The sequence below is a fragment of the Lissotriton vulgaris genome, chromosome 9 (assembly GCF_964263255.1).
Source record: "Lissotriton vulgaris chromosome 9, aLisVul1.2, whole genome shotgun sequence".
Lineage (NCBI taxonomy): Eukaryota > Metazoa > Chordata > Amphibia > Caudata > Salamandridae > Lissotriton > Lissotriton vulgaris.
Window position 1 is genome coordinate 1,062,610,114 of NC_141697.1, and position 21,946 is coordinate 1,062,632,059.

Sequence of the window (21,946 nt, forward strand, 5' to 3'; positions counted from 1 at the left end):
TGAGGACCCTCTGACAAGGGAATGTCAGTCTAGCATGGACTGGACAGGAGACCTTGGGGAGGCCAGTGGCCTGGACACCTCTCCAGACACTGGATTCGTCTCTCCTCCTTCCGTGGCTTCGGAGGAGGACGCGACATATAGTGTGGTGTTGATGAGGGCTGCTAAGGCATTGGGCCTTGAGCTCCCCGTCGCGGCCGTGAGGACTAACCTCCTCACTGAGGTCCTTAAGCCGCAGTCAAGCTCCATGGAGCCTATGCTGCCGTTTAATGAGGCCTTGTCGGACGTTCTTTTGGGCACTTGGTCCAGGCCCGCTACAGGTTCGCCTGTAGATAGGAACGTGGCCAGACGCCACCGCCCGGCTCCGGGCGACCCATGTTTCCTGTCCACCCACCCCACCCCCGAGAGTCTGGTTATCCAGGCCTCTAACTCCCAGACCGCCTTCCCGTCGGCTCCCCCTGATCGGGAATCCAAGAGGTACGAGGCCTTTGGCAAGAAGGTCTTCTCGTCCCTTAGCTGTGGACTGCGGTCTTCCACCGCATGCCTCTTGGGCCGTTACACCCATTCTATATGGGAAACGGTGGCGGAATTGCTGCCAGAGTGTCCGTTGGAGGTACGGGCCAAACTCGGCCAAGCCCTGGTGGAGGGCCGGGACGCAGCGAAATATTCGATCAGGTGCGGACTGGGCACAACTGATTCGCTGGGCAGAGCGATGGCTACGACGGTGGCGATTCGACGCCACGCCTGGCTCAGATCCGCCAACTTCTCGGCTGATGTCCAGAATACCCTCATGGACATGCCGTTCGATGGCCGTCGCCTCTTTGGCGACAAGGCAGACCACGCGCTTGAGCGCTTTAAGGACTTCAGGGCTACGGCCAAGTCCTTGGGCCTCTCGGCCCCGCGCCAGCAAGTGGCTGCTTTTCGCTCCTTTCGTGGCCAAGGAAGGGGCGTCCCCACACGTGCTGCCAGCCACTCGCCGCAAACTGTCGTCCAGCGCGGCGGCGGCCGTGGAAACCGCCGTGGAGGCAGTCGGGGAGGCAAGCGGAGCCAGTCCACACCTGCCCCCGCAGCATCCGCCTCTAAACCCTCCTAGTCCGTGCTTTTCGGCCCATGTGACGCCAGTGGGGGGCAGGGTTCGCCATCACCACTCTCACTGGCGCACAGTCACTTCGGACAGGTGGGTGCTGCAGATCGTCAGAAGGGGCTACTCCCTCCCCTTCGAGACGACCCCTCAAGCCATGCCACCGCAAAACCACCGCGTATCGGGGGATCATTTGCGGCTCCTGCAGGAGGAAGTTTCGGCCCTCTTGGCCAAGGGGGCCATCGAGCGCGTTCCTGGGCCAGAAGTAGGTCGTGGTTGCTACTCCCACTACTTCCTGGTACCCAAGAAGGGCAAAGGGGGCCTACGCCCTATCTTGGATCTGAGGAACGTCAACGGCTTCCTCCGGAAGGAGAAGTTCAAAATGCTGACACTGGCTCAGGTCTTAGCTACCCTAGACCCAGGAGACTGGATGGTAGCGTTGGACTTGCAGGATGCGTATTTCCACATCCCCGTCCTGCCGGCCCACCGGCGCTACCTGCGGTTCACGGTAGGCCTCGAGCACTTTCAGTTTACCGTGCTCCCCTTCGGCCTTACCAGCGCCCCACGGGTGTTCACGAAGGTGATGGCGGTGGTCGCAGCTCACCTGCGCAGGTTGGGGGTTTCAGTCTTCCCCTACCTAGACGACTGGTTGTTGAAGGCGGGCTCGCCCCAGGCAGTCGTCAACCACCTCCAGACTACGGCGGATCTCCTGCACAGGCTGGGATTTTCCATCAATGTGCCGAAGTCACACCTGTGCCCCTCTCAGAAGCTCCTTTTCATCGGAGCGGTTCTCGACTCGGCGCAGTTTCGGGTTTACCCGCCCGAACAGCGAGTCCGGGATATTCAGGCCCTGATCCCGATCTTCAGGCCGTTATTCCGGATTTCGGTCAGGCTGACGCTGCGGCTTCTGGGGCTGATGGCCTCCTGCATCCTTCTGGTGCATCACGCACGGTGGCGGATGCGAGCTCTGCAGTGGGACCTGAAGTTTCAGTGGGCCCAGCACCGGGGCAACCTTTCCGACCATGTCCTGATCTCGGAGGGCACTGCGAGACAGCTGCAGTGGTGGCTCACGGACCGCGATTGGGTCAACGGCAGATCCCTCTCCCTTCCCCAACCGGAGCACGTAGTTGTGACGGACGCGTCCCTCCAGGGCTGGGGTGGCCACTTGGGAGAGGCGGAGATCAGAGGCCTCTGGTCTCCGGCGGAGTCCCGGCTCCCTATCAATCTGTTGGAGCTGCGGGCGATTCGTCTGGCACTGAAAGCATTCCTCCCGTCTGTCCGAGGAGGTGCAGTGCAGGTGTTCACGGACAACATCACCGCCATGTGGTACTGCAGCAAACAAGGCGGGGTGGGGTCGTGGACCCTATGCCAGGAGGCTCTGCGCCTCTGGCAATGGCTGGAACATCAGGGCGTGACTCTGGTGGTTCAACACCTGGCAGGTTCTCTGAACGCCAGGGCGGACGAACTCAGCCGTCGGTGCTCGATGGATCACGAATGGCGTCTGAACTCGGACGTGGCGCAAGGCCTCTTTCTGCGTTGGGGAGAGCCTCGGTTAGATCTATTCGCCACCGAAGAGAACGCGCAATGTCATCAGTTCTGCGCGTTGGAATTTCCAAGGCGGCACTCGCTCGGCTACGCTTTTCGTCGCGAGTGGAGCTGCGGTCTGTTGTACGCCTTTCCGCCTATACCTCTTCTGCCCAGAGTGCTGAAGAAGATCAAGCGCGACTGAGCACAAGTCATCCTTGTGGCTCCGGACTGGGCACGAAGGTACTGGTATCCCGAGCTACTCAGTATGTCAGTCGATCCCCCGGTTCGTCTGCCTCTTCGGGAGGACCTTCTGTCGCAGCAGCAGGGGACGGTCCTCCACCCGAACCTGTCCAGTCTCCACCTCCATGCTTGGAGATTGAGCGGCGACAGTTGAGGCCATTTGGTTTGCCTCCTGAAGTTTGCAACATCATTCTGGCAGCCAGGCGTCCCTCCACGAAAACGGTATACGCCTGCAGGTGGAACAAATTTGTGGCATGGTGCACAGCAAAGGCTGTGGATCCTCTCAATGCCCCTCTCTCTGAGATTCTTCTCTTCCTTCTTTCTCTTGCCCAGCAGGGCTCTGCTCTGGGCACTATCAAGGGCTATCTTTCGGCTCTTTCAGCCTTTCTGGGGCTGCCTGACCAACCTTCTTTGTTCAAGTCCCCCATAGTTAACAGATTTCTGAAGGGCATCACTCATACCTTTCCTCCTGTTCCTTTCGTGATGCCTCAGTGGGACTTGAACCTGGTTCTGACCTTTCTGATGTGCGCTCCCTTTGAGCCACTTCATAACTGTCCGCTTCGCCTTCTTTCTTTGAAGACTGCCTTCCTGGTAGCCATCACCTCTGCCAGGAGAGTGAGTGAGCTCCAGGCCCTCTCTTGTAAGCCTCCTTACCTTTCAGTCCATCCGGACAAGGTTGTTTTGAGGACTAGGCCCTCCTTCTTGCCAAAGGTGGTCACGGCCTTCCACATTGGGCAGTCCATCACATTGCCCACCTTCTTTCCGCCTCCGCACCCCTCGAGAGAGAGGAGGAGAGGCTCCACCGTCTGGACCCAAAACATGCGCTCTCGTTCTATCTGGATCGCACACGCCAGTTCCGGGTGGATGATCAGCTCTTTGTTGGGTACGCGGGCGCTAAGAAAGGGAAAGCGGTGCACAAGAGGACCATTTCTCGATGGATTATCATGTGCATCCAGGCGTGTTACTCCTTGGCTAAGAAGGAACCACCTGTTGGGCTGCGGGCTCATTCCACTCGAGCCACGGCCACTACGACTGCCTTGGGCCGAGGTGTGCCCTTGCAGGACATTTGCCAGGCAGCTACGTGGGCCTCGTTGCACACGTTTGCTAGGCACTACTGCCTGGATAGTCAAGTCCGGAGAGACGGCTACTTTGGCCGCTCCGTTCTCCAGGACTTTCTGGTGTAAATATTGGTTCGCAGACCCACCACCACGGGGATGGTATTGCTGGGGTATCTATTCTAAGGTAAGGAATCTATCACTAACGTGTCTCTTTCAGATGCACAAGTTACTACTTGTGTAACGATATATCTGTAAGAGACATTAGTTAGTGATAGATTCCTTACCGACCCACCCATCCTCCCCGTTCTGCGAACCGATATCTAGGGTTAAGGTCATCCCCTTTCAGGGCCCTAGTTTCTTGGCACCAGTGTCGGTTTTTGTCATGGCTCTGCGCTTCTGGCGCGGAAAAGCTGTGGCTAAGAACTGACGTCAGCACGCGGAGGCGGCGTCTAAGTACTCCGACGACGTCATCACGGCGCCCACGACGCCGACGACGGACGCGGAGCCGCAGACGACGCCTACCGACGCGCAAGGGTACTGCTACGCAAAACTTTCCGGATCCAGTCTGACGCCTGGGGATATTCTAAGGTAAGGAATCTATCACTAACTAATGTCTCTTACAGATATATCGTTACACAAGTAGTAACTTGTGCCACAGGTGTCCTATGTACCTGTTGGCAGGGCTGTACTTTTATCTTGAACTGCACTTTTATGTGCGGCCGCCCCCTCTTTTCTACTTCTTTTATGTGTTTCACATTTTTATTTATTATATATATTTTTTTTAATTTAAAAAGGAGAGAAGTTTCTTTCTTTCTTGCCCTGGTATTTTGAGCTTATTGGGACCCAAATTTCTGTTCCGTCTCTCGGACTTTGATACTGAAAGTGGACAAGTTTTATAGGTCCCTGAGTTTTGGCAGTATTCATTGGAAGTACAATTCTGTGAATGGTTGGGCCAATAGGAGTATCAAGTGATCCGTTTGTGTATATGTTCGAGGCATGTGTGCTGTGGATGCACATGATTGCATGCTCCTGCCATTTAGTGTGGGCACAGGATGTTTGAAAGTTGTTTTTCTTCAAAGGAGTGTATGTATGTATGTATGTATGTATGTGTGTATGCATATATATATATATATATATATATATTTTTTTTTTTTTTACGAAGCTAGATTAGCGAAACGCGTCTGTCTGGGGTGAGGGGGTCTGCATTAAAATACTGAAAATCCGGATACCAACGTGCTTGCCGTTTCTTCAATTTCATAGTCGAATTGTGTTGCTATATATATATATATATATGTGTGTGTGTGTGTATATATATATATATATATATATATATATATATATATATATATATGTAGCATGAAATTATTGTGGATGCTACTTGTATCCACATTAAATTAATCACAACACAGGGTATTCTTCATCTTTCCCTTGGGGAAATGGGTCCTATTAGGATTTCGCAAGACGGCTCCTTTTATGATTCTTTAGTGTCAGCAAATATACAGATTATATGAATTTTTTCATGCATTTGATCTCGTTGGTCATCCAGTCTCCCTTTCCCTTTTTTGAGGGTTAAGGGTTCATGTCTGTTTTCTGACGGGAGATTCTTAAAGGTTTTTAATTCTTTTCCTTCAAGTACCGATTTTCTCAATCCTGTAAGATTGCTTTTATTTATAATTCTCTATGACAGAGGTCATAGTTTCTATCAAGAGCCAGCTCTTGTTTTAGTATTCCCACATTTACTTGGTCAGGTATTAGTCAACTGGCTACTTCTCTTTGAGAATTTTTGTGGGATTAGTTTGCATACCCTCCTCAAGTGGGGTATAGCTATAGTATTTAATTAAAAGTTAAGGAATCTTCGGCTAGGTGTCTCTATCAGATGGAAAAGTTACTTACCTTCAGTAATTCTATATCTGGTAGAGACAAAGTTTAGCGGCAGATTCCTTAAGGCCCCACCCATCCTTCCCGCTCTGCAAAGGTCTTTTGAGATAGGGGTTAAACCCTTTCAATGCTGGCTTTATGTGCCAGCGATCACTAGCTTACTCAAAACAAACTCCTTGACCTGGTCATTTAGCTTTTGTTTAAATGTTCTGTTTGCCACCCATTTTTCGAATGGGTTTGATTGGTAAAGTATGTGTGTACTTCTTTTGCACCCTGGTTTATGCACCAGTTAGCAGTTTTAATGCATTTCTTCTTGGTACCATTACACTTTGACACTGGTGATGTCAATAGATCATGTACTGGTGTGACTTAGCAAACAGTTGTGTTGTTATAGGTTATTCTCTAGGGCGCACAGTTTCTTGTGGCCCTATGTTAAAATGTATTGTATTGGGTATTTTTTCTAAAATCCATGTCTGGTGTTTTCATACCATTTGTTGTTTGCTTTGAACGTTGTTTCAAAGAATTTTTCTATGAATCTTTTTGGAACACTGTTTCCACAACCAGTTCTTGTGGTGGCTCCACGTTCTGGCGCGGAAATGTTTCACAGTAGAAAACTGACGTCAGTGCTCCGGAGGGGACTTATATGGCTCCACTGACATCATATCCGAGGATGATGTCACTACGTCTGTGTCACCCCCTTCCCTACCCCTCTCCCCTGGCGCGCAGAGGTACTGCTGAAAATCTCCGGATCCAGACTGGCGCCTGGGGGAAATTCAACTTTAAGGAATCTACAGCTAGACTGTGTCTCTACCAGATATAGCATTACAGAAGGTAAGTAACTTTCCCTTTTCGCTCCAACATTCTACATCACTTTCATCAGGGTATATGAGGTTCGTTGTGCAGTACTTTGCTGATCTAGGGAAAAGCATGTAGCTGTCAATGTTCCCACTTTTGCATAGTATAGGGCAAATGCATGATATAAGTTTTCAAAATTCGATAATGCATGTGCAAATAGATATTGAAAATGTTATAGCCACTTTTGGAATTGCGCTAAAGTTGAAGCTACACATTTTAGGACTTTGTGGACATGTAATGGCATATGTATATGGAACATGTACTCAACGGGCACGAAAACACTTGTTACTGTTACAAACCTTTGTGAATCCTGGTTTAACATGAGACGTTTGAAAGTTCTTGATAATTGGAAAATACTAAGTAAAATTAAAAAATGTGTTTAGCCCCCTTGCTGAAGCCCCTCTGCTATGGCACTATTTATTCTGCAAACAGATGACTTAAACATGGCTGAATATATAAATGAACTAGTTTTGTAAAACGATCAGCTGGTCCTCGGAGCGTCCCTGCGTTACAGGGAAACCCGGTAACCTTAAATGCTGCTGCTGATTATGATGAGGAGAACAGCCAGGTTCTTAGACACTTACAGAAATGCAACTCATTACAGATGCTTCAGAGACTAGCCGGCAGTCAGTTCCAAGCTTGTGCAGCAAAAAAGAAGTGGGCTCCCTTCCTGACACATGTGAACCTCTATATTCCTCGAAAAAAGCATATGAAGATTGTAGCCTTCTTGAGGGAGAATAATGAATGATCCTTTTCGGTATAAACTTAGAGCCCATAGAGTAGAAAGCCCTATAGGCCATAACAAGAGCTTTCAATAGGATCAGATTTTTGAACCAGCAATAAATGCAGGTCGCTAAGATTGTGCAAGATGTGGTCCCAATGAGGACTCTTCAATAGCAAGTGTGCAGCAGCATTCTTGACAGCCTGCAAGCGTTTGATCAGTTTCTCTGGAAGGCCCAAATATAGGACATTGGCGTAGCCCAGCCCAGAACTAATTAAGGCATGGACCAGTCTTCATAGTCTCGAATGGTTGCAGGAAGAAGACTTTTTGAGGGACCGGAGCAGAGCAAAAATTGGGACCAGTATTTTTGCAGCCTATGTGGTAATTTGTGAACCGACCTATGTACTAATGACAGCTTTGTAGTGGGTTGCAATTTGCCCTACCTCATGAATATCAATGATATAGGTTGAAAATTGGGACCCACTAGGAATCGTAGCCATCACAGCGATGATGGCATGCTTGGGACAGCAGACCATGTCTGTGATGGCTTTTAAATAAAGTTTTTTACATTTTTTTTTTTTTTACTGGAACCGGTTTTCCGTAAAGGAAAACAGGATGTGTTTGGAAAAAAATTACTTTCATTTTTAGGTCTCTCTGACCTAGCGCTAGAGCACGCATGCGCTCCTCGCTCTGCGGGGCTTATTGTTATTCATACAGTTTGAAAAGGGGACTTGAAGCCCGCCCATCTTTTTGATTGGGTAGCGTCATCCTACATGCAAAACGCTGGCTTCTAATTGAAAAGGAGGCCTGTTAGTCCTTCCTTGTTACCATCATGTCCACGTTTGGCCCCGCCCACCCGGACTGGATCATTTACTGGCGGCATGATACTGCCTCCTTTGTTTACTTGTGTAAGCACTTTTTTCCCCTATTAAGGGCTTTGGCAATAGCGGCATGTGTTTATTTTTGCATTGCGCTCCATGCACATATAAACAAGAGGCTGCCTTTAATATCTCCCGCCTAGCGCTGCAGCCTTCACTTTGCCTGGCATGCTGTGCGTCCCCCACGGCTCATCACATCTTTTGGTTTCTATTTACATAAGGGTTACGTCAGTAATCTCCACTTACACTAAAATCGCCAAAGCTTTAAAAATAGCCAAGTACAGGGTAAATAGAAACAAAGACCACTTTTTCAATGCTAGCTTTTTTTCACACAAACACATGTTGTGTAGCTACACTCTTTTACGCGCTTCATGTGGTTGCTTTAGGGTTCCGAGGTTTCGCTATCATAACCCTCCTACACAATTAGACACAAATGTTGCAAAGGCTCATAAATCAGTGAACGTCCGGTCACGTGGTTAAAGACATTGCCATTTACAATCCTAATCTCTCTAATTCAAGCAAACGCAAGACCCATAACATTTCTAATGCTTGTTTAAAGAGTAGGCATTGGTCCATGAGACCACTCCCTAGTCTTAAAACATGTTTTTGCCAACATTCACAAAGGAGAAGGGTCCCTTGGAGACTTCTTCCCATTTGTGAATGGCTTACCATCTCTTTTGAGGCGATGGTAAAAGATTCATGTTTTGCTATAAGATTTACTTTCAGAACATTAATGTATACCAATCTGATTCAGTATTTGGAAGGGACGCCTAAATACACCCCTTCCAAATACTGAATCAGGGGGCGAGGGGGCGGTGCCACGCGACTCCGCCCGACGTCCTTCTTTTCCGCGTGCAATGCGGACCGGGATCGTGTACTCCTGGCCTGTTTTCAGGCCTTCCTTTTTTCACCTTGACGTTTTTGTCTTGAAAACAGTGTGCAAATGCCTTCGGGCTTCAAAACGTGCTCATCTTGCGTGCGTCGGATGTCGGTGACGGACTCTCACTTCATCTGCATGTGGTGTTTGGGAGAGCACCATGACTCCACAGACTGTGAGGCGTGTCAGCACCTGAAACCAAAGTCCCGGTGGGAGCGCTGGATGAAACTCCTCTCGGCACGCATTACCAACTCGGCATCGTCACTGCGTCTGTCCCCCGTGGACGATTTCAAGAACCGCCGCCTGCGTCTCCGACATCGTCCCTCTCCCAGGCCGCAGGAGCGTCACTCACCTGTTGGTAAGTGTCGCAGTTTGTCCCCGAGGGCCGGTCCTCGGTCTGTTGGGGGCGTGGGTTCTCCGCGGGTGGTGCGGCCCCGCGTTGTCACCATATCCGCCGTTTTCCGGCTCGGGCGACCAGAGCCCAGATGGAGGCTTATGTGGTGGCCTTGCAGGCCTCGCTGGCTTCTTCTTCTCCTCCTGGGACGTCTGCAGATCCCTTGCAGCGCGCTGGGACTTCTGCAGCATCGCCGGTGGCTCCGGCGCCGAAAGGTTAGTGTCCAGGTTTTTAGGATGTGGTGCTGTCGGGGTGCGACCCTTCGGGGTTCCCTCCTTTGGATCACGGGACGTCTGCCTCGCCGCAAACCCTCGCGGGTTCCCTGTGGTGTCGCTGGAGTTTGCCAGGGCTCGGGGCGAGTCCCCCTCGGTCCTCTAGGCAGGCTGCGGCCTTGGCCGAGGTGATGCCGCTCAGGCGTCGGCGGTTGCTGCCCCTGGCGGCTCCGCAGGGACCGGCTAGGGGTCGGGCGTGTCCTCCAGCCGCCATCGTTCCTCCTCGCAGGCGGCTGCCTCGTTGGGGGTCGAGTCTATGCCTTTTCGGGGCCATTCATTAGCCGCCCTGACTCCGGCCCAGCCGTGGTCTCCTGCGCCGCGTGTTGGAGCGAAGGTTGTTCCGGCATCTCCTGCGGTGCCGGTCGACGTTGACCTGCCCCCGGTCGCGGACTCTATGGCGCCTGATCAGCGTTGGGTTGCCGATTCGTCTTCGGACGCCCCCTCCTCCCCGGAGGTTCGGCGGTTGATGGTTTCGTCTTCTCGGAGACATGTCGCTGTGTCATGGCTTTTTCCCCGGCGTTGTCTAAGGACTGCTCCTTGCCGTCCCCGCGTCCGCAGTCTTCGCTGGAGAAGCCTCAGGTCCCCCGTTCCTCTGCCTCATTCCCCCCTTTTCGCACTTGGCCTTTCCTTCTTCCGGTGGGGCTGGGGGACGGCTGCCTTAGCTTGCAGCCGTCGCCCACAGAGGAACTTCTTTCCCCACCGCTGGAGGCGGGTGCTGCTTTCGCTCGGGCTGTTTCTACCGCTGCGGGCATCCTGCGCATGAGCGATCCAGCTGCCCATTTCCCCACGGATCATCTTCTGGAGGTCCTCCATCAGGGCTCTGGTGGTCTGGAGCTACTTCTACACTTTGAGGCTTCGCTCCCCTCTTCACTTTTGGGGGTTTGGGGGGGGCCAGCCACGGGGGACACAGTGCCCCAACAACTTCTGCACCGACACCGCCCTGCGCTGCTTGACCCTGTCTGTCTTTTCCTTCACCCTTCTACCAGGGGTCCTCTTCTACAGACTGCCTTTCCCTTCCTGCCATCGGTGTTGTCTCCCCGTCACGGGAGGCCCGCCGGTTAGACTCCTGGGGGCGCAATATTTTCGCCTCTACCAGCACGGCCTTGCGGGCCCTTAACACTCTGTGTGTCCTGGCTAGGGCCACTCTTGCTTGTGGGACTCGGCTGAGTCCCTTCTGTCTGCTGTTTCTCGGGAGGGTGCCTGTGTTGATCTGCGGCACCATGTGTTGGATGGCCGGGAGCTGGCGTCTTTCATCCTTTGCTCCACTCTGGACATTTCGGAGTTGCTTGGTCGTAACATGGCTTCTTCTGTGGCCCTTCGCCGACATGCCTGGCTCCGGGATAGTGTGTCCCCTGGAGAACGTTCGTGAACGGTTGGTGGACCTTCCCTTTGATGGCCCTTTTTAGTTCCATGTCACTGCGGACTCTGCGATTCAGAGGTTTCTGGCGGGACTTAGTCCGCCTCCTCCTCCTTCCCTCCCTCAGTGACCGGTGAGTCATTCTAGGTTTCTAGAGGTGTTCTTATATTGTGTTCTGGGGCCTTGTTGCGGGTAGCCCCGGTTGTGTGTGTTCTGTGGGATTATTGCGCCTTCCGGTCCTTTTGTTGGACTTTGGTGTTGTTGGCTGCTGGCCCGGCCCTCTTTTTGGATTGTAGTTTTGGCTGTTGGTCAGCCGTGTGGGCCCTAAGACTGGGCCTTCTGTGTATTTTTTTTGGCTGATTGGCAAGCCATCTGCGGTTCTTCCGCGAGTCTTCTTTGTTGTCCTCTGCTGCGGATATTTTATCCTAAGAGGGTTCCCATGCTCTTGGGAGGTAACGTGCTCTATGTGGGGAAGTGGTAGCTAATATATAGCCCTATCATGTGTCGGGGAGGCGTGGTCGTCCTTTGGGCCTCTGCTCTCCATGGAGTCACGGTATGTCGCGGGTGCGATCTCCTCTTGTCCGCTGCTTGAGGCTGGGGTTCCACTACTTAGTGGGTTGGACCCGTCCAAGGTGGTCCCCCTTTGGAGTCGTTCGGGACGGTTTACTAGTCCTGCCCCTTGTTCTGAGCCTGGCGTAGTCCGGGCATTTAGTTCCGTGGCGTTGTCAGCAGCTGGCTACCTGCCTGTTCTTCTGTTCTGTGGCCGGCAACCTTGGCTTGGCCTGGGCCGTTGGAAGTTTTGTTTTTTCTTCTTCCTCATGCCTTCTTGCTGTGGCGTTGTTCTGTCTTTACTTCGAGCTGTGAGGGGTTCGGCGGCCCTCTTCACTAGGTTGTACTTCTGCCCCTTCTCCTTGGAGTCTGTAGGTGGCTCTTCTTCCTCTGCGTTGTCTGTACCTTGGAGCTTCCGGTGGAGGTCCCTGGTACGTTGACTGGGCTTGAGGTGGTCTGAACTCCTTCGTTTTACCCTTGCTTCTCCTGTGGTGGAGGCTGGATTGTCTCTTTGTCGTTATGACTCATCCCCTGTGGGGCTGGTGTTCCTCCACAATTCTGAGGTTCTCTTTAGCTCAGGGTCAGTGACTCATCCCCTGTTGCGGTGGACGTGCTATTTTTTCCCTGTCCCCTGTTGGGGGTCTTGTGCTAGTCTGAAGCTGGAGAGGTCCTCTCGCAGACCCTCCTCCCCTTTGGGTATGGTTATGGTATCTATTCTACGTCAAGGAATCTGCGGCTCGTAGTCTCTGTCAGATGTACGAGTTACTTACCTTTGGTAATGGTGTATCTGGTAGAGACCATTCTAGCCGCAGATTCCTTCACGACTCACCCTTCCACCTGGCTCTGCGAGGACCCTCTGCTTGATCTTTGGGCAGTAGCCTCCCTTTGGGTGTCTTGTCATCTAAAGGTGTCATCTCCTTTTCCTCTGGTCAGGCATCCATCAGGTTGGTTTCCCTCCAGCGTGAGGGCCTACTTTGGCTCTTTCTCTCTGTTGTTAGAGTTCTGATCCCATCCTGGTCTTCTTCGTTGGGGGTTTCTTTGCCTGTTCTTCACCTCTTCCTCCTTTCAGGAGGTATGGCCATTCTTGGCGGTATATTCTGGAGATGGATTACTTTTGCTCCTCTCTCCTGGCTTGTGGCCCTTTCCCTTGTGGTTGCAGACTTTCTTTCTTTCTGTCTCGATGCTTTCTCATGCTTGTGTCTCCAGGGTGGTTCTCGCCTTGGCTTGCAAGGTGGTTCCACGGAATGGTGCTTAACCTTTTCTTGCTGGGGCTCCGGCCCTCTGGCCTGCTAGTGCTTTACTGCCTCTTGGTGCTTTCGCCTTGGTTTGCACCAGTTGTTCCTCAGAGTGGTGCTCTGCTCTTTCCTGCTCTGGCCTGCTGTTGTCGCCTTCCGGTGCCTTGGTGCCTCCTAGCGGTGTTTCTCACCTTTGTTTCTCTCTATTTTGTCCAGCTGGTTTTTTCGCACACTGTTTCCATGCTCTCCTAAGTTTTGTTGTGAGGGCTCCGCGTTGTGGCGCGGAAAAGTTCTCTGAAGCAAACTGACATCAGCGCGCCGGGGAGGGGCTTATATGACCTCGCTGATCACGCCCGCGGAGGACATCGGGCGGAGTTGCTTGGGACCGCCCCCCCCCCCCTTCCCAGCGGCAGGAATGCTGGGCAAGAAAGTTTTCCGGGTCCTATCTCACACCTGGGGAATATTCTATGTTAAGGAATCTGCGGCTACATACATCTCTACCAGATACACCGTTACCGAAGGTAAGTGACTCGTACTTTACGACCACTTAAAGGCTTTGTACGTCTGACACCTAATGATTTATAATTTCTATTAAATCTGATAGTACAGCCACTTTCTTTTAAAAGGGGAGGCTTTGAGTTTATTATTACATGCCAGTGCTTGCAAATAATGATCTGCATTTCTGACAAATGTTTAGCTGTTGGGTTCATTTGTACTTTATGAACAAAGATTTGAAATCCTATACTTTGTTTTGTTGAGCAGCTGAAGCCCAGACCTTACTTGCAGCAGCAGTAGAAAAGGAGCGTGCTTCTACTGAAGAACTTCTTTTATTCAAAACTCAAATCTCTTCAGCTGAATCACAGATTAGTCTACTGAGACAAGAAAAGAGCCGACTGCAAGCTCAACTTGAAGTGGAAAAAACCAGGCTCAGTAAAGTAGAAGAGGAGCATAGCAGGTTGGTATTCTTGTGAATGCATAAATATTAATGAGCAGATAATTACCACAGGGCCCATGTACCCCCTTTATTGGGCTCTCCTTCAACTATATTTAGGCCCATAGTTAGGTTGGGTGGGTCCTGCGCCTGGAACAGTATCAGGTGTCCCGTTAACTTTGGGCAGGTGGAGTTAGCGGGTATTCTGAGTGGAGCCTCGAATGTCCTCTGATACTTGGTGTATCAGTCATTAATTATGCACTCAATCAACCCAATAGTTCCCTCTTCTTTCCTGTAATTTCCCCCATTCTTTTCTACTGTTTTGAAAAGTTGACAGTTCCAGGGGCTACAAGGCTGGTCTGTGGTGTTTCTGTGGATTTCCTATTTCTGGTGAGCCCAGGAATGAAGCCAGACCCATTGAAATAGTCAGGCACTTGTAACGAGGGCTTTAGTCTCCATATTAAATATTTTCTGCTTCATTATAATTCCTTCTACATGTCCATCCTCGTTCCATTCCTTACATGAATATGCTAGCCTTCACGCAAGTTTGTTGATATCAATTTTGAAGGAACCCCCAGTCGTGTGGTAAGATGTTTAAAGCAGTGCTACCCTGAATACCACATCTTCTGTTTTGCAAAATCCGAGGCTCAGGGTACTCTTTTGAGTAGTCAGTCGGATTGAGGAGAACATGCTTCTACCTAGACAACCTTGAAGTTTTCCTCGGGACGTGTCGGTGAAGATACCTTTTCTTAACCCAGGCTAGGCTTGCCACTTGGGCAGGGAACACAATATGTATTACCTTGATGCAGGTCTGGTGTGTGGGAAGTGTCTGTATTTGTGTGTTCTATCTTTCTGGTTGCTACCAGAACTCTCACTGGTGGAGCAGAGGCACACTCCAATGCGGCATACCAGTAGGTTCTCCTGATGAGGGTGAAGGCTTGAAGTGAGTCACTGCAGTGAGCGCAGTTGTGTACAACCATCTTCATATTGATCAGCTGAGTGAGGCTTACATGATTGCATGATTATGATTATTACATTCAGCAGCCTCCTTGAATGGGGACAAATCTCTGAAGCCCTCACATGCACAATACCCTGGTACCTTGACGGACATCTTGGATTGGGGTATATGGGTAATGATATCAGGAAACATTCACACTTATTTGGAACAGTGTGCAATGGTCCACCCTGCACCATAGCCAAACTCCAGTTCATTCACCATAGGATTACAGCTGCTGGTAAATACCTCGGTCAGAGTTTGGGGCCAGGAAAACTCTATCTGCCTTGATATGTCTGAGACTTTTGACATGGTGGACTTTGACCTCCTGCTGCAAAAGCTTGGATCTCCCCACCACTGTGTCAAAAGCTGCATTTAGACAGCTCAAATTCTCCACATTTGGCCTTATTCTGAGTGTAAAAAATTGACTTTTTCTAGTCGTCCGAAGTGTCGAGTATGAGATGCCTCAAGCCTCCCCATAGCCCAAATTTGTTTTTATTAAGCCACTATTTTCCATCATCAAAGCCAGGGATCTGCAATATCACTCTTCCCCTATCTCGATGACTGGCTGTTGAAGGCGATCTCTCCCTAGACGCTCCCTAGACTCTCCTCCCCCACCTCCATACTATGACAAATCTCCTTCTTTCACTGGGGTTCACTATTAATGTACTAAAGTCACACCTCGCTCACCTCAAATGTCAAACCAAATAAACATTCTTTACCACATAGACAGGGGCTTTACATAGTGAACTACTTGACAAAAGCAACAGCAAGATATTTTACATTGTAAACACTCTCATATATGCAATCTGATGGGGTTTGTAGGTTCCTTTTTATGTGCCCTCTGTAAGTGCTTGCGTTCTAGATTTGGACTTTATGTTCATGTTAGTGTATATTCTGTGCCTGTCTAAAATGTTTGATGGATCATGTATATGTTCGTGCTAAAGCCAATAGTCTTATTGATTTTTACATTGGGTGACAAAGGCAGAGGTTTCATTTTACATTGTGAAATTTTCAAAACCTATAGACGTAACAGATTGATTGTGAAAATCCTCATGTTTTCAAATTGGCTTAAAGGGAAACGTTCGAGGTTGTGCAGTGGTGCGCTATTGACCAGTGAGTGTTTCTTTCCCCCCCCATTCATACATCTTCACATAAAATCAGTTAAGTGCACTTTCCTGTCGGGCAGATAAGGTGTATGCACTTTTGTTTCACATTAACATGTAATTGCTTTCACAAACCTTATTTTCTGCATAAGATGATTTTCACGCTGGTAACTGTTTTACCTTCCAGCTTTCAACACTCTCAAGTAGTTTTCATCAGCTGAACTATCTTTGCATACAATTTAAGTTAAATGTGTATTCTTTCTTTACATAGAGAGTCTGAAAAATGTCAGAGTAGAGTTAATTCTTTGATGCTTTCGGTGCAGGGGTTAAAAGGTGAGCTGCATTTACCTGGCAGTTTGGAGGCTAGTTGGAACCTGTGCCAGTTTTATCATTCCATGAATTATTTACCATCTGTTCCGTGGACTCTATTTACAGTGTAGAACATACTGAGAAACCTTCCTGCAGCAAAGCTCTTCTAGTGTCCTGAATTTAGTCATAGGTTCTGCTTAGGTTCATATGCTTGTGCAGATTCTCCGATGTAACACATATCCCCTCAAAACGTATTTATTATTATTTTATTGAGCCCTTGCTCCATATAAATTTAAAAAATGTGTTATTTGTGGCAATACTGGTATCCTCTTAGTGAAAGCTTTTAGGTGCACTGTCTTGAAGGCCAGAAGCTCATTGCACACATTCAAAATTGAACTTTTCCCCTGGGTTCATGGTGCTCTTCTATCCAGGCATTTGTAGTTTACTTGACACTGTTTTTGCTACGCGTCCTAATGTTGCTAACTACAGCCCATTTTCACATCTTTCTTGTGTTCACAGAGGATAGTAATTACTGGAGACATTTATTTCTCTTTGAGAATTGTAAAAATTTCACTAAGTTCATATTTGTAACTCAAAATGACTTTCTTTTTTGCCTTTTACTGGTGGATTTTGACGGATGATGATAATGATACTGAAAGCGGTTTATGATTTTGTTTTAACCAACGCAGGTATCAGGTCGAACTGGAAAACTTAAGGTCTGATTATGTAAAAACCTGTGAAGATGCTAAGAGAGAAAAGGTAACAACTCAATTCCATAATTGCAAACCAATAAGAATGTAGGTAGATTTTGAGATATCTGGAGAATTATATCTGAACCTTTTTTTGTAGACACTGTTAACCAGCCAACTAGAAATGGAGAAAATGAGGGTTGAACAAGAAAAAAAGAAGGCAATACTTGCCCTGGACGCAGCTAAGGAAAAGGTAAAACACCTTGTAGGGACAGCTTAAGAAGTTCACGCCTAAACAAAGTTTTCCTTTAGACTACAGGAGGCATTTTCTTCTATCATCTGTGTTCTCCAATATATGTGTATTTCAGCAGTCATTCACCTGTTGTGACTGTTTTGTTTGTATTCTGGTCTCTCTGTTTATAGATGTTGGGATGTAGAGTCTGCAGCTCCGGCCTGCATGGATGCATTTAACCTACTTTTCGTGCTGTACTACTACTCAATCATCTGATCTTTTTGCATTTGTCACCATAAGTAGGAAGGATATGCCCAGACGTCAGTCTTTTTCTTGCTATACCACTGGATTTTAAGCTAGCCTTGCTGATGAAGGGCGATAACCGGAAAAAGGTCCCAGGTGGGAGGATCTGGCCTGGCAGTTCGGGCTGGACTGTTCCCATGGGGAGCAGGGTGAAGGCTGATTTCCATATGGCTGGATACAGATCTGTGACTGATGGTGAATGTTTGATTTGTTCAGTATTCTGTCCATCGTTTGGTCTTTTTGCATTTGCTTGGTGATCCCGGCAGAGTGTGTGTGTTCCTTGAGTCAATGTTGCTCGTGACTAGGGTGTGAGTGATGGTTTTTCTAGTGTTTCTTGGGCGACATTTGAAGATTTTCATGAGCATCTTCAGGGTGTATAAGCAGGATGCTGTGACAACGTTGACTTTAGTGGTCATGTCAAGTTTGCTATCCATGATGATTCAGAGGTTCCTGGCGTTGGTGCTAGGTGTGGATGTGGGTCCAAGTTCGGCCAGCCACCAGTTGGATTCCCATGGTGAGGTGTTTTTACTGAAGCTGTGGTCAAACTTGTGTCTTGTGTTGAAAGTCTTTCCTGATCCCACTCCTGCAGTCTGTTATATTTTACATAAGTGGTATAGTTTTGTTTGTAGAAATATCCCAAGGTATCAAACTACTTTATGTATCACGGTTATATTAAGTGGCGGTGTTAGTTTGGTAATGTTTGAGCCATATTGTAGTAATTCTGCTTTGATGGATCAATCTTATACCCACACACCTGCGAGAATTGTTGGATAATCCAAAATGTTCTAAATTTGTTGGTTCTTGTTTTAGATACCGTACAGCAAAGTCAGTATATAGTTTGGTTGTCTTAACACTTGAAAGGCAGATTAGCACAGCATAATCATTTCTCATTTTAATGGCAATTGGTTATATGTATAAGGCAACTAATAATGGACATAAGACAGGCCTTTCTAGTCCCACGGCTGACTTTGAATGGATGTTCAAATTTTCCGTTCATTTTAAATGGTGTCTGCATTCCTTGATATGTATTCGATATTGTCCTAATGAAATGGTGGGTTATATTCATTCTCATTAAGGTTCACTAGGTTGAATGCTTTTTCAGCTCATAAAAAACTGGTCAGCGCAGTGTGGTTTTGTTGGGACAGATAGGAAAATGCTTCTAACAGGAATTGTGTCTGTGCTGCCAACTATTGTGGTGGTATGAAACCTGTTTGATCACATCCAGTAGCACACTCATTCATGACTACTGAATGGTTAGCTGGGTTTTTCCAAAAAGTCTTAGACTATGTTGTGAAGCATGTCAGAAATAGTATATTCAGAGCTAGTATAAATCTGTTGCCTAATGTCAAGGTGCAATTCCCTTCACATATCTGTCTACTTTTAGGCTTGTTTTACTTTGTTTTCCTATGCCTTTTATTTTCTGTTGTCCCATTGTCATCTATTCAAGAAGTAAATTTGTCCAAGGGTTCTATTTCTATAGAAACCCCTTCCCATAATTATTGTGTTCGGGTATGTAGTTAATAGTATTTTTAAATCTTCCAGTGCTTGGGGGTCGTTCATGATTGGTCTGTAATAATAGACTGACGTACATGGACGGTTTTGCCTTTTGTAGAAGTGTGATCACCCATCTTCCTTTCATATTGTACTTGTTCTTAGCTATCTAGCAAACTTGTAGGTATCAAATCAGTATAGCCATACCTCTATGGGATGTAGTGGCACTTGCAAATATAATCTCCTGGATCCAACTGTATTTTAGTTTCTAATTTACTTCAGCTTTTTTTCCTGGATTAGATGTGTTTTTTGCATGATTAAAATTTGTGGCCCTGAAATAAGAAAATGCTGAGCTTCCTTTTCAAGCATTTTGTAATCCACCTACATTTAATGTCGCAAACCTAAGCGCTATTTATTGTCATCAGCGTTTACTTAAGTTGCTCTCTCCTGGCATTTTTCTTCCTATCCTTGTGCCTCCCTTTCCTGCACCCCCATCTCTCCCTCTCCTGCACCCCCATCTCTCCCTCTTGTCCTAATTATCATGGGCAACGCGGAGACTGAACCAGTCCCAGTACATACAATTTCCTTTGCAGTCATTGGTGAATACTGGTGAATCACATTCCAGGAAGTAGCAGTGTTGGCCTGCATTCTGCACCTTTTAAACTCTGAATATTACATGTTTATTTATTTCTGATGAAAACCACAGATTACTTACCTTGTGAATTTCCCCAGGCTGGATCTGGAAACTTTCATAGCAATTCCCTGTGCATCGGCAGGTGGCGTAGTGTGGCTCTGCATCTGGTCTTCCCTGCCCCGGATGTGATGTTGGGGACACTATATCTACACTTGGATCCAAGCCCAACTCTGTATCATGTCAGTGCTATGGCAAGATGAAAAGGATAGCCATCTGCGACTGGAAGGCTTAACTCACAGTTGCCTAACTATGTAAGTCAAAGAAGCGGTCCTGGTCGAAGGCATGGGCACACTCCCGCTTTTTCTCCCAAAACCGCAACGGATCATCATCAAGTTCATGGAGCTGAAGTCCAAGAAGTCCCATAAAATGCCCAAAAAGTCATGAGATGGGCCTCCCTTGTTCTGACACTCCTGTTCTTCGTTGTTACGGGTGGTCCAGCCGCTTCTAGACCACGCAGTCGTTTCCCCACCCTATCGCCCCCTACCCCACTCAAAAGCGATTTTGACGCTAGTCCTGATTAGACTCCATGGCGAATGGTCAGTGACATTGCAACAGCTCCAGAAGCTAAAGGTGGCCTTAGTAGAGAGGTGTGGCTCACTGGTTAGAGGCGGCAGACCCGGAGGCTGAGAACGGCCCGGGACCAGGGTTCGATTCCCGACGCGGCAGGGTCGAGGACCAGGGTCAGCGGACTGATAATTCTCGCCTCGGTGCCCACTTTGGTCAGTGATCACACTCGGTAACTCTGGGCATTAAGCTTGCCTCATCTCTACAACGGCCCCCCACAGACGCCGGGGATGCCTGGCTTCACCTTGGAGATACCCAGCATGGGACCATCTCACAGGGAAAGCCAGGACGGGTTCCCCAGCGGTCATTCGCGCCAGGATACTCCGGTAGTAATTGAGCGCGCTATAAAACACCTTACATTTACATTTACATTTACATTTACATTTAGACCAAATTTTCGGTGCCTCACCGGATCCCTCTAGAGTGCCTTTGGGCCCAATGCATCAGAAGGGGAGGGGCCTCCTGTTGGTTCATCATCGGTGTATCCGTCCTTGACCCTAACTGCGCTCTTTGACCTCAGTAAGAAGCTAACCTCTTCCCTGGCTTCAGGTGGCTGGCTCCAAACCCCAATCGACATGCACAATCTCTCAGTCAGTGCCACACTCAACACCTCTCGCCCCACAAGCAAAGCCACCAGCTGGATGGTCAATGCCGATACCTACGTCATCAGAGCCAATAGTTTTATCGGACTCAGCGATCCATGCTCCGCCGCCCAGAACTCAATGGTATGCCCACTCATGCGCCGTAAGTTATGATGCTGAGGACAATGACAGGGGCAATAATGATGATGACCATTAAACAACAGTAGTCTTTTCCATGACCTCCGTGAGGCCTAGACACTGCCCCAGACATTGGACTCTCCACACCAAATCCAGCACTTACTATTGAGTAGTTTCCCTCCTTTTCAAAAGTTATTTGGAGAGCAGTGACCTTACTTTACCCACTTAAGAAGTCAAGACTAGTGTACTATGGAGGCCCTCAATCCTGCTCAGTTGGCCAAAAACCTCTCCTGTTTAATGAGGCCCTGACAGATATGCTGGTAGGCACCAGGGCAAAGCCACGATCTTTCCCTCCAGTTAATCGTAAGGTGGCAAGATGGCACAGGCTTGCTCCTGGAGACCCAGACATCCTGCTGCAACATGGCACTCAGGAGATCCTTGTTGTAGAAGGCTGGCTCTTTATATGATATAGCAAAATTCGATATATCGTGCAAAGAGTCCCGGGGTTCACTTACGAGTGCACAGGGGCTTGCTCTAGCAATCTCAAAGTTCACTTCTACACGGTAGTGGGGCCAAGCAACCTTAGGTTTATCAGAGCGGAGTGTTTGGCATCTGTAAATACACACAGTAGTCAATAAATGACACACACAACTCAAGATGGAGATCCACACCCATTTATAAAAAAATAACACATATCTTTATATATATTCAGGCACCAGAACCAATTAGATCAGGTAAGTATGTTTTGCAAATGAAATTCTTTTGTATTTAAAAAGTCGACACTTAATGCAATTTTAGAAGCTGCAATGTTCTCCTATGGTAGGAAAAACAATTACGGCATTCAGGTACAATACACCGACTTATCGGACCAGTCTCCAGGAGTTGAGGTGAGTGGTGGGCAAGGTCCAAGGCAGCACCAGCAAAACACCACCAGTGGCACTAGAGCAGTCAGGTGCAGGGGTGCAAAACAGCAACTGGCGCCGAATGCAAGTCTA

General features: G+C 48.6%; 1 protein-coding gene across 1 annotated transcript in view; it reads left to right on the forward strand.

Annotated features, from left to right (window-relative positions):
• TMF1 (TATA element modulatory factor 1) overlaps nt 1–21,946 on the forward strand; it is a 311,640-nt gene that overhangs the window by 216,766 nt on the left and 72,928 nt on the right. Inside the window, exons 11-13 of the mRNA XM_086939038.1 lie at nt 13,682–13,874; nt 16,949–17,018; nt 17,109–17,201. Coding sequence (XP_086795164.1) covers nt 13,682–13,874; nt 16,949–17,018; nt 17,109–17,201 — 356 coding nt within the window. The remainder of the gene's footprint in view (nt 1–13,681; nt 13,875–16,948; nt 17,019–17,108; nt 17,202–21,946) is intronic.